Source organism: Fringilla coelebs (genome assembly GCF_963513975.1).
Source record: "Fringilla coelebs genome assembly, chromosome: 3".
Classification (NCBI taxonomy): domain Eukaryota; kingdom Metazoa; phylum Chordata; class Aves; order Passeriformes; family Fringillidae; genus Fringilla; species Fringilla coelebs.
In genome coordinates, this window is record NC_140030.1 from 93,973,468 (window position 1) to 93,986,277 (window position 12,810).

A 12,810-nucleotide genomic window follows, 5' to 3' on the forward strand; every position below is an offset into this window, starting at 1 on the left:
CATGCCAAGTTTCATTTCAAACCATGTTCTCGCTTCGACTGTCACAGCTCTAGCAAAATCAATGAGGTGTTTCATAAAAAAAAATAAAATTTATAGCAAATTGTGTTATTTCAAAACTGCCCAAACTGGGATTTTGCAAATTAGCTTAAAAAACAACAGCATGTCAAAGAACTGTAATTTCTGACCAATTGTCCTGCAGTAGAAGCAGTCTGAAAATCCCCTCAGCATTACATGTACACAATCAGATAAACAAAATTAGTCCTTATTATTGCTCTTCACTGGATTGCTACACTAAGAGAATGCAAACATAACTGTGTTTCATTAAAAAAATATTTTTCCCCTCATAAGCCCTTTATAATCACAAAAAGGCCATGGAGAAATTTATGTTAGAAGTTAACAGCTACAGCACAATTTATTATTTTCTGAGTAGAACCATCAGTCTGTACAAGTTTATATTGTGTTTTGTAAAAGGTGTGTTCACACGGAAAATACGAAATTAGCTTTCACTGAATTAGAAACATTTATGCTTTTTCTTGCAATCAATCAAAAATTTCAAAGGTTGGAATAGCAATGATCTTTCTATTTGAATTCTCTGGGGTGCACTTCTACTCAAACAAATGGAGAGATATTCAGAAGTAATCACTTTAACATCAGAGTATTGTTAAAATAAAACCAGTTGACCAGCATCTGCTTGCTCTGATTATAATTTTGATTTTGCAAATCCCCAGTGAACAGTGGAGAGCTGTACTGACATGCAATCTAAGTGTGACAGGAGAGAAAAATGCTGCGTCGGTCACCACCAAAAGAAATGTCCCTGTAATCTTCCTGTGATGGACAGAGAATATTTTTAAGACCCATCAAAAAGACAGAAAAGAGGAAATAACGTTTTCATAGAATGGTCTGAGTTGAAAAGGACCATAAAGACCATCTGGTTCCAACCCTCTTCCACGGGCAGGGACACTTTTCACTGGACCTGGTTGCTCAGGTTCCCATTCAGCCTGACCTTGAACACTTCCAGGGACGGGACATCCACAACTTCTCTGGGCAACCTGTGCCACTGCCTCACCATGCCCACAGTAAAAAATGTCTTCCCAATATCTCACCTAAACCTAAACACTTTCAGATTAAAGACATTACCCCTTGTCCTTTCACTACATCCCCTTGCACGAAATTCCTTTTCAGCTTTCTTGTACGGCCCCCCTTTAGGCATTATACTGTGCTTGTAAAGTATTGGAAGCTACACAAAATTATGCATCACAGAAATTCCATTAGTCCATCTTTTATACACAAGACAGTATTTCCACTTATTTCCAGATCATAGAGGGTTAAACCCAGGAAACTATAGAATGTGCTTTGGGAATTACCTCCACAAATAAAGACAAGCAGGAACCAAATCCTCTAACTGTGACATTTGCAAGTTCCTGGCCAAGAGGAGCATGGCATCGTTTACATGCCATCTCTCTATTTACTCTGTGGTGCTTTAGGAAGCAATTCAGTTTGACTTGTACATTTGGCACGTGTAGCATTTGTTTCTTATGAAGCGGTGAATTAATGCTCCTTGCATTTCCCCATGGAAGACATCCTGTAGGGTTACCAATGGCTTCAAGCACCGAGAGCTGCAGAATATCAGACATCCAAAAAGATGCCAGGACATGTAGAAGGTTTGGACTGGACTGTTTGGTTTACTTTTGACAAAGTAGGGAGGTTTTATTATGAAGCACAACAGACTTCCCATTGCATAGGTAGGTCTGTGAAAGGCTGAGAGAATTTGCATGAAAAAAAAAAAAAAGGCAAACATATAAACTCTTTTGCTACAGGAGGTTTTTGTTTAAAAAATTCATTCAGTGAAGGCAGCAACTTAAAAATGTTTTTTTCATTTCCTAATTAATGTGTTTCCTTCACATGTACTCTTGCACTATTTTTTTTCCACAAAGAAACAGATGTGCATAGGTAGGCAATAGAAAGTGCACAGATTTTATTTACATACTTCAGCAAACTACTTTTTTCTCAGCTGCCATCCTATCTGTTTGGCCAGCATCCACTGTAATCTGTTCTCCTTCATTATGTTAATCTGTGGGCGGAAAGATTTCTGTCATCTTCAAATCGCTTGTACAGCAATGGTAAACACCTTGGCCTGTCTGTAATTGGACAGGTGTCTGCATTGGTGTCACCCAGCTTTTAATTCAATTAAAGAACTGGCTGCTCTGCTCTCATTACCCACTCATTTCCCCTGCACTTTCAGTCAGTCAGTGAAATTTACACTCAGCACCTGACTACACTGAAATACAAAGTCAGCAGTCCCACAGCAAAGATCATCACTGATACATGTGAATTAATTTAAAGAACAGCAAAATAAATTTTGAAGTAAAAAATAGCCTATGATCCAATGAAGCTGGCTGACAGCTTTAAAAAAACTTTCCCTAACTCCTCAATTATCACACTCTCAGACTGGCATCTCTTGTCTATACCCAATAATTGCTGATCTGATAAGAGTCCATCAGACTTTCCAAGATGGGGTGCTAACAAGGCAAAATTTGGCCACACCTGCAGGCATTCTATTAATGCTAACAAGAGAGAGGTGAATAAATTGTCACTTTGATCAGGAGATAGGATTAGAGACATCATCAGTATTTAAGAAGAGGGTTGGCCTCACACATTTGGGATGTGGGTCCCACGAATTCAGTCTGCCACTACCGAGCAGCTGAATCCACCTAAACTCAAAATTTAGATCATAGACTACATTCGAAGCCTTAAAATCCACATGGGGAAGTGGAGATGCTAAATCATTTTAACACACCACTCCTATCTGCCCAAAGAACCTTTGGAAATAAATTAAAGTTCTAACACAGACATTTTGACACAGTGACCCCATGAAACTGAATAATGTCATTTGTTAAATATGGATGTAAAGTTAACAGTCTAAAAGAGTGATCTGGAATCACACCTAGAACATTTAGCCCACTTTATATGCAAAACTAGTATTTAATTGTCTATACTTTTATTTAAATGGTCTTTAATTATTTGCAATATTGAAAGTCAAGGTTTAAAGTTGTGCAAGAGAGAAAATGCTAGGTTCATTCTAGCAGTGAAGGGATAACAACATGGATATGGGGAATAGCAAAGGGGTCAACAATGAATTTATGGTAAAATGGGTGTGTGGGCTAGTCAGAGGCAGTTTCATATTTAGGTCCACTCCACTCAATGTTCTAATGCATGTAGTATATAAAAATATTACTTATGCAGCTTTTTTTCCCTTCACTTCCCCATAAGGCAAATATTTCTTTTGTTCACTACCTCTCAAAGGGAGTTCACATACATTTAGACAATACAGCCATATTCCGCAGCATTGTGGCACATTTTGAGTGGAAAACTAGTACTTCTCATTAAAAAAAAAAAAAAAAAGGTTTACCACTACAGTATGAGGGCTAATATTCTGTTCATAAAAACTTAGTGTATTATTTTGCCAAAGGGACTTTTCTTTGCCTGATTTTTTCATTGTTTCCTCCCTAGCAAGCTCTTTCATGAGGACCTATTTAGAAATAGACCTACTGCAACTGAAACAACACTTGACCTTTAGATTTACCTTAATTCTTGTCTAAGCTTTAAAAACAAAAATTATTAAATCTTTCCTCCCCAAACCCAGATTATTTAGCTAACTTGAATGCCCGAGGTCATACAGCATCTGTCCAACAAAGTCACTTGTGTGTCGAGATGCATCATTGCCACAGTACACTTAATCACAGTCCACTGATCAGAAAAGGAAGTCCTCAACTGACTTTGTTTTGACAGATTGTAGCAAAAACTGTTTAAGTACATGTGTCTTCCACATATGCAATTCTGAACCGAAAGCCTGTGCACATCAATCTGTCACATACATCTGCATTTTTAAAGCATCTTCTAACTAAGTATAGTATGAGTCATAAAATGAAGAACTACTCAACAGGAGGGCACCTAGTCCAACTCTTTGGCTTATAATAATAAATAAAGGTTCACTTTAATTATTGCATTTAGGCGGCTTGAAAGACCCTTTTTTTCGAACAAAAAAACTTCATAACAAACCATATACAAGCTCCACTGCCTGTTAAGATGCAATTCAGTTTGCAGTGGTTCAAGGAAGCCTGTTACATTCCTCCCAGCACAGGCAACTCTCCAGCTGCTTCAGTTTGCAGAAAACCTTAACTGAACAGTGCAATTTTGCGCCAAGAGTTAATTAACCACAGAGAGTACTGGCTTCGTAATATCTATCACTGTTTAACCCTTGATCATTCCAAATAACTTAATCATTGCTTATTTTCTGCAGTATGATTATCTTTAAAAGTTTCTGGAGAAACAAGGAAATACCATTTACTTTTTTGCAGATTTTTTTAATCTGTTTATAAAAACATAACAATCCTTTCTAGCCTGAAAAACATTAAGAAAATAACTTCTTTTTATTACTAAAAATATGGATATTTTTATGTAATTTTGAGTTTATGTAATTTTGATAAAATGCTCAGATTTATTTAATCACACAATTTATATTTTGTAAGAATAAATTTATACAACAGTATTGGACTGTAAACAAGATTCATTTAGGTTTAAACTCAATCAAGTTTGAATTTTAATACTGTAGAATATTAATATAATCTGTTTTAAAATTCATATATTGAAAAATATGCCACTAGTCCACTAAAGCCAGCTAAATGAAAGGAGAAGGGAACCTACATTCTGCCACTCTGACTTAGAGTCACTAGGAGCTCAAGCACCACTTGACAACTCAAAGAAACTAATGGGCACAGACAGATCTATCAGCTACCCCTTGTTGCAGTAGCTGCCCCAGACAAACATTCTTATCTACATATGAAGTTTTACAACTTTAGAAATTTGTCTTGGCTTGGAGCAGGGATTTGGGAGTCCTTCTAGTGCTCTGGCCCTACATACATTTCTTAGTAGGTTTACAATAATCCCTTTCTATAAATTTTAAAAATCTCATTAACTGCAGTATAGGAATACTTTGAGTGTAAAATATTTGTGCAAACCAAGAGCTTTCAAGTCATTTCAAGTGCATGACAGTATTGCCCAAGCAATTCACCAACAGCTTCACACAGCAAACTTTCCATTGGTGCTAAATTGCTCATTTCAACCCACACAGATGAAATAAGCCTGAGAGAAACCACATTTTCTAATATCCATCTCAGACAGAGACCCCCGAATCCCATCAGAGGGACCAGTCAGGGTGCAGAGGCCAGTTCCACAGCCACAGGCTGCTTAGGCAGGGGACTGGCAGAGCTTCCCCTGAGAGACACAATCTCTCAGCTGACAGCATTTGCCAGAGCATGGGCATTTGCCAGGCTGGCAGCAAGCTTCCCCCAGCGCTATGGCCCCACTGTCCAGCCCTGGCTGATCTGTCACTGGCAGGGCCACTGACAGGTGGCCCTGTCTCCTCTTCTGAGAGACTCTCGAGCTAGAGAGCTTTCAAAACCACAGCACAGCTCAGAGACTTTGATTAACCATATTAAATCATTACATTAACTTTTCCTGAGATATTCATCTGTCAAGCATAAAAGAGTAAAAGGTGAAAAGTAATTACAAACACGTGTCACGGGAAGGAGGGAATGGCAGCTGTCGACCACAATTTTCTCATTACCACGTGTGCAGCCACAACACCAGCCCTCGGCTATTGCAGCAATGACAGAGGTGGAATGAACTGCAAAATCATACAAACTTGAAAGACAAAACATGAAAGAGGAATAAATACCAATAGTGTGTGAATTCTTTTGCAGCACATTTTATTTAATTATTATTTGTAGGTATCATTAAAGCCCACAGTTTAGAGGCTGGTCAATCCCCCGAATTCTACAGCAATAGAAATCTGAATTATAAAATGGGGATTTTGCATGTGCTTGACAGGAGAAACATCAGAGGATTGTGATCAGTGGCACAAAACACAGAGGCAAGACAGCTGGGGTGTATCCCAAGGTTCTGGGATACTGTTCAATACCTTTATCAATGACTTTGATGATGGGGGAAGTCTGCACACTCAGCAAGTCTGGATGATACAAAAAGGGCCACAAAGATGGTAAAAAGACAGGAGCACATCTCTTCTGAGAGTGAGAGAGCTGGGACTGATCATCTCAGGAAAGACAAGGCCCAGGGTGATCTATCAAAATGTATAAATACCTTATGGGAGGCAGCAAAGCAGCAGCCAGACCATTCTAAGTAGTGCTCAGGAATACTATTCCAATACTCAGCAACAGGACAAGAGCCAATGGACACAAATTGAAATACACGAATCACAGTATCAGAGAACACCCTGAGCTGGGGGGGATCCACAAGGATCATGGGTCACAATGATTTTAGAGGTCTTTTCCAAACTAAATAAATCCATGATCGCCGAGTCCAACTCCTGCCTCTGCACAGGACAACCCCAAGAATAGCACCACATGTCTGAGAGCCCAAACACTTCTTGAACTCTGGCAGGTTTGGTGTTGTGACCACTTCTCTGGGGAGAAAATTAAACTCCAACTGAACACAGGAAATCACTTTTTACTGCGAGGGTGACCAAACCTGGAACAGACCTTTCCTGGAGAAGTATCTCCATTCACGGAGATATTTAAAACTCAACTGGATGTGGTTCTGGGAAACCTGCTCCAGTCAACCTTGCTTGAGCTGGGGCAATGGACAAGATTATCCTTCCAACCCAAATGACCCTGTGATATTATAGATTCCAAAGGAAAGTAGAAGCAAAAGCTGATCACAGACCACACGAAAACAGTGTGTTCTATAGCATCTTCAATTTGTTTAAAGACTGATTCTAACTTATATTCCAAATTTTGATACCAGCCTGTGGGATGCACGAGAATGCAGGAGAAAGCAATCCAGCCTTTAGGAAAAAAACTCTTAAATGCAGTGACTTGTTATTTCCTTTATTACTTTGCATCAATGTTATTACATGCTTCTCTGAAGGTAAAATGGGCAAGCAAGGTAGTTTTCAAATCCCAAGAACTTACACTCTAACTTTAAACTCTCTTCCTAGAATGCAGATACTGAACACTATGTTGAAATATATCACCTTATCCAATAAACTCCTGGTTCAACAGTCAGAACCTCATTTAAAGGATTTAAATCTGATGAATATTCCTTTCTTGGATGAAAATGAAAAAACAGTTTGACATTTTGGAAGATTACAAGGGTCAGATTTTGAAGGATTTTGCTTTCTGAGGAGTCAGAAATAGGCCTCTGAGACTATGGGATTATGGTCATTTAAAGACCTATTTTACTTTTAATATTTAGCTCAGCTTTTCTTCTTCTTGACAAGGGTACAAGAGGTTCTTCTGAATGTGACACACACAGTACAGCCTTCTGAGAAATGGGTAATGCTCTAAACTGGAGCACAGTAACAAGAAGTTATGACTCAGGACTACTGTAACTGTTCAAAAGAATTTACAGTGTAAGTATAAACCAAAACTCAACAGATGGGCCTAAAAAGCTGCAAGGAAAAAAATAAGAGAGGGTTGTCAGTTCCCTCAGATACATTTCAAGCATCAGATAAGCAGCGGCTAGGCTTGACAGGGAATGAAAATTTCAAGGATGGCATGGAAAAATACCATAGATTCTTCATCAATGATCCCACAGAGAGCTGTGGTGCCTTTCTGCTGTTGCATTAGCAAGCCTGGCTGTTTGGATTACTGCAGCATTTTCTCATGGAATGCAACAAAAGAATTTCTAAAGAAATGTCCCTGAAATTAGGGAGAGAACAAGCAAAAATTGTCATTCAGAGCAAACTGAAAAGTAAGCAAAGACAGCACTGTCTGTGGGATTCTATGTTGTTGATAACTTTTGATTAACCAGGAAAGATAATTCATCAGGGAAAGATACACCATCTCCTGGGAGTCCCATATTTGTAGGTAACTAGTTCTCAATATCCACTGATTTGCTCACCTGTGTTGTCTTCACTGAAATCAATAGACTGAAGTAAAATAACTTTGGTGATTTAATTTACACCTGTCTCAGCTCTGACCTCACCATGAGGATATGAATTATATATTTCATACAATATCAAAAGTGGAAAATACGTAACTAAACTACTGGGCAGGAGTTATAAATAACAAGAGAAAGCACATCTTACACACACAAAACTGAACTGGAACAATTACTCCCACAGCAGTTACAGAAACAGAAAGAATAAATGTATTGAAAAATAAAGACAATTCTACCATAGACCATTAAGCAGGATAGTCCAGATGCAGTTTACAGCTGAAGAACTCCACAACCAACCAGCGGAATTTGCGTAACAGAAAGACTCACTTTATGCTTAGCACATTTCTTACACTTTCTTCCTGAGCATCTAGAGAATCAAAGAATATTCTGAGCTGGAAGAGACCAGAGTCTGACTCTTAGGTAAATGGCCTGAACAGAGACTGATCCCACAGCATTGGTGTTATTAGAACCATGCCCCAACCAACTAAGCTCATCTAAGGGTCATAATCTGACACACAGACCAATATTTGAATACAGACATTGTTACGTTCTTTGGGTCATATGAGTGGCCAGCGTGCTGCTGTGGCAAACAAAGCCAACAGGATGCTGGATTGCATCTACAAGGACATCTCCAGCAGAGATAAAGAAGTCATCATACCCCTCAACTCAGTGCTTGTCAGGCCACACCCAGAACACTGTGTTCAGTTTCGGTCCCTGCTCTGTGGACAGGCTGGGGAGAGACCAGAGAAGGATGACAAAGATGATCAAAGGATTGGGTAGCCTGTCAAATAAGGAAAGACAGAAAATTGGGTTTGTTCAGCCTTGAGAAAAGAAGGATAAGTAGAGATCTTATCCCTGTGTTCCAGTATTAAAAGGGTGGTTACAAGGAAGATGGAGTCTCCTTTTTTACAAGGAGTCACATGGAAAAGACCAGGGGTAATGGGCACAAGTTACTCCTGGGGAGACTACAACTGGACACAAGACAAAAATTTCACAATGAGCACAATCAGCTACTGGAATAACGTTCCCAGGAAGTGGTGGATTCCACAGCTCTGAACACTTTAAGATTCAGCTGGAAAGGCTGCTGGGCCATCTTGTCAAGACTGCACTTTTGCCAAGAGAGATTGGATCAGATGATCCTTGAGCTCCTTTTCAACATGGTATTCTACAATTCCATCATTTTATTTTGCTTTATCTGACATCTCTGTACAACTCCCTGACGGGAGTTTGTAGTGAGGTGAGGGAACAGTCTCTTCTTTTGTGCCTACAGTGAGAGGACAAGAGGAAATGGCCTCAAACTGAGAAAAGGGAGATTCAGATTAGATATTAGAAACAAGTTTCATTGTTTGGGTGGACAGGCATTGGAATGGGCTGCCCAGGGAGGTGGTGGAATCACCATCCCTGGAGACGTTCAAGAGATGTCTGGGTCTGGTGATAGGTTTAGTGGTTACTGTGGTGGCATTGGTTTCATGATGGGCCTTGATGATATTACAGGTCTCTTTCAACCTTGATGATTCGATGACTCTATCTGCTGTAATAGGCTAAAGAACCAGGATCCATTTACTGTCTTCATTTAATGTAAAGGTATGTTGCTTCTTCTACCTCCTGTAAGCTGCAGGCAGATAACCTTACCTTACCTGTCCAGCCTGGTGCAGACATTTTCATAACCCTGACAATGATGGCACAATGCCAAACTAGTTAAACAACATTTTAGTTCTGACCATCAGCTGTGAGTAAGTTACCTAATCCATATGTCTCAGGCTTTAATTTCTACCAGTATAATCTATACTGTTTTATAGCTTAGATAAAGAATGTTAAAATCAACAAGGTCACCGAAGAAATCACAGTAAGGATAGAAAGCCCACGCAGTTCTGGTAAGGCCACAACTCACAAATAGTTAAGATATTTCAAGCTGATGAAAATAAAATACGTGCAAATTTTCCATTGAAAATTTATACATAGGTTATGGCAGAGAAACAACACAAACCATATATACTTATGTAAAAACTATTACCTGGACTTCAGGAAATAACACACTGCCTGAGGGTTAAAACACTTTCCAAGACTATGGTACTGCCCAAACACGAGCCAAACCAAAGCACTAACTTAGAGCATTGCGTCATTACCACTTTTTGAATTGCTATGGATTACAGAATTGATGTTTGAGATCATAAAAATGAATCTATTGATCTGCACTATTGCCCCATTTAGTCATCACATAACATAATCCAGATTCTTGTCTGTAATGTGCTCCCTTCCCAGGGAACTTTGTAGCAGCCAGAAAAGGCAGTTTGTTCACAGAGAACAGAGAGACAGATCCATGCTATCCTGGCAGGAAGAAATGTCCCAAAATTTTCTCGATAACATTCTCACCCCATAAACACAAAGCCACTAATTTCTTAATTCCATAATAACCTACCTCCACATCCCAGTGGCATCACCTACAGCATCTGATTAACACAAATGTATGCTAGTTCCCACTGAAATCAGTTAGATTTATATGATCAAATTTATGCAGCTATATCAAGTGCTTTCATACATCAGGTCAAACAGTATCATATGGGACCCACAGAATAATTTAGGTGAACTGGATGGAACAATAGGAAAGGGGTTAAAAAAAATCACATATATTAAGCAAATATAAGCAAACAAAAAAAGCGTTTTCCCCCAGATCATAAATCGTTTGGGAATTGCTTTTTAGTATTTGTGCTGTATCTTAATTTCTACTGTTCTTTGAAATCAGTAAATTGCTATGGGGATGCTGACACAAATAATTACCTTTCCAAATGTTATCTATGCTGTGTATACACAAAAACAGACAAGTAGTATTTTATATATGAACAAAAGGAGGGATAAGCATCCTGTGTTAATAGACATGCCTAAAAAATGGTACTTAACAACATTTACCTGTGAGCATACCAGCGTCAGCAAGCTCAGCACTGGTGATGGGTACAGTGGGACCATCCGCTTCATATGCTTTCAAAATGTACTTCTCAATTACACCTATGACCCCAGCTGGTTTGTCCCAGGTGACCTCAATGCTGTAACCATTTATACTGTGAGCTCTTGAGGGAGTTGGCACATTTTGTGGAACTGTAGAAGGATAAAATAGAAAATAGAGAAAATGGCAGTTCTAAGGAGACTATTGCCCCTATTCTTCACTTTTAATGGCTGCAGTAAATCAGACTCAACCATTAGCATAAATACAATTTATTAGAGTTGTAACTTTTCAGCATTGATTTAATATGACTGCACATCTTGAGCTATTCAGTTTAAGCTATATTTCAAAACCATCAAAACTCCATCTACATAACATTCCTTCTTGTCTTGTTGCAATTTTCCAAAAACATTTCATGTATCAAACATATTTAAGCATCACTCACAAAGAGAGGAGGTGGAATGTATGTAGCTAACAAGCACAGGCATTATAATAATACAACTGAATGAAACAAGGCAGTACTGCAACAGAGAAGAGTTTGATATTTATCAGTTGGGTATCTAAGCCATAAAATGCCGCAACTATAAAATGTTTCTAAAAATTTCCATCCTATTTTACAGAAGACCTTCAAAAAATTAAAGTTCTTGCATTCATTTTCCACATGCATATTTTATTTCCACAATGCCATGCACCTTTCTTGGGGCAAAGCAGAGATTTTTTAAGGCCTTTTTGAAAAATACTTTGCTTCTGATCATTCCATATTACAAAAGAAAAAAAAAAAAAAAAAAAAGGAAAATTTAAATGTTTAAAGAACTGAAAACCAAGATCATATATGCATAGAGTTGCTAATAAAAAGAAATCATTCCATTTCCTATAACCTTTAACTATTTCTTGGATATTACGATGCCAAGTAAAGGTCTGGTCAGTAACAGCTTCATCACAGATGACTGCACAAGGGATGCAGAGGAAAGACCCAAGGAACACTATGGCAGGATGATGGATGATGAGTTTGCTGTAGATGCATGTGGACTCCCTTGCCCTGCTGATGATCACTCGCTTTTCTCACCATCAAATGGCCTATTTTTTGGTAATTTTACTGTGTAGTTTCACTAAATATGAATACAGCCTTGTTTTTTATAAGAAGGGTACCAGCATCAAAAGCACAAAAATACATGGAAGTTTTGATTCCTCTGTAAAGAATGTGATATTCTGAGAAAGTGCCTATTACTACAGCAATATATTGATTTCATTAGTTACAAAGTGTATCACAGGGCGAGGTAAGGTACTGTACAGCAGATGGTCTTTTCATAAGGGATATAACAAAACCAACTCCAAAATAATTAAATAGCGCAATTATTGTCCAACCCCAGGGAACACGGACTGCTCAGTGCTGCGGTCAGCTCGCAAACATAAATTTGTGGCAAACCTTACAGTTGTCAGATGGTTGACATGAAAATATGCACATATTTTGTCCCTTCTGGGTGGCACACCAAGTATAGGTTGTATTAGAATGTATCTGTAAGTCCAATATTTATGCACGTATCACATAATTTTTTAAGGTGATACAGTGGGTGACATATCAAAATAATGCTCTGCACTGATGGCATGCAATTGGACTTCAATTTCAAGAAGAGTGAAAGTCAATTAAGTAAAATACACAGAACTGTAAATCTTCAAAATCTTACTGGCTTGATAAAAGTTTGCAAAAGCACTGACCAGAAAAGTTTTTAAATTTTTCATCATAAGATATATGAAAAATTTGATCTCTAATGTATCATCTTCCTACCCTGAAACCTTCTTCACAAGCCATGTGCTTCTGTTCTAGTAAATATTGCCACATTTTCACACACAGTCTAGGGAGTCCTCATTAAAAGAATCCTCATTCAGCAGCATTGAGTAGCACACCATGTGTG

The 12,810-nt window shown here is 38.4% G+C and overlaps 1 protein-coding gene across 1 annotated transcript in view; it reads right to left on the minus strand.

The window, feature by feature from the left end:
- Positions 1–12,810, minus strand: part of USH2A (usherin) — a gene marked incomplete at its 3' end in the record, with an annotated part of 372,555 nt that overhangs the window by 213,011 nt on the left and 146,734 nt on the right. Inside the window, exon 29 of the mRNA XM_084203202.1 lies at positions 10,867–11,052. Within this exon, the coding sequence (XP_084059328.1) occupies positions 10,867–11,052 (186 nt within the window). The remainder of the gene's footprint in view (positions 1–10,866; positions 11,053–12,810) is intronic.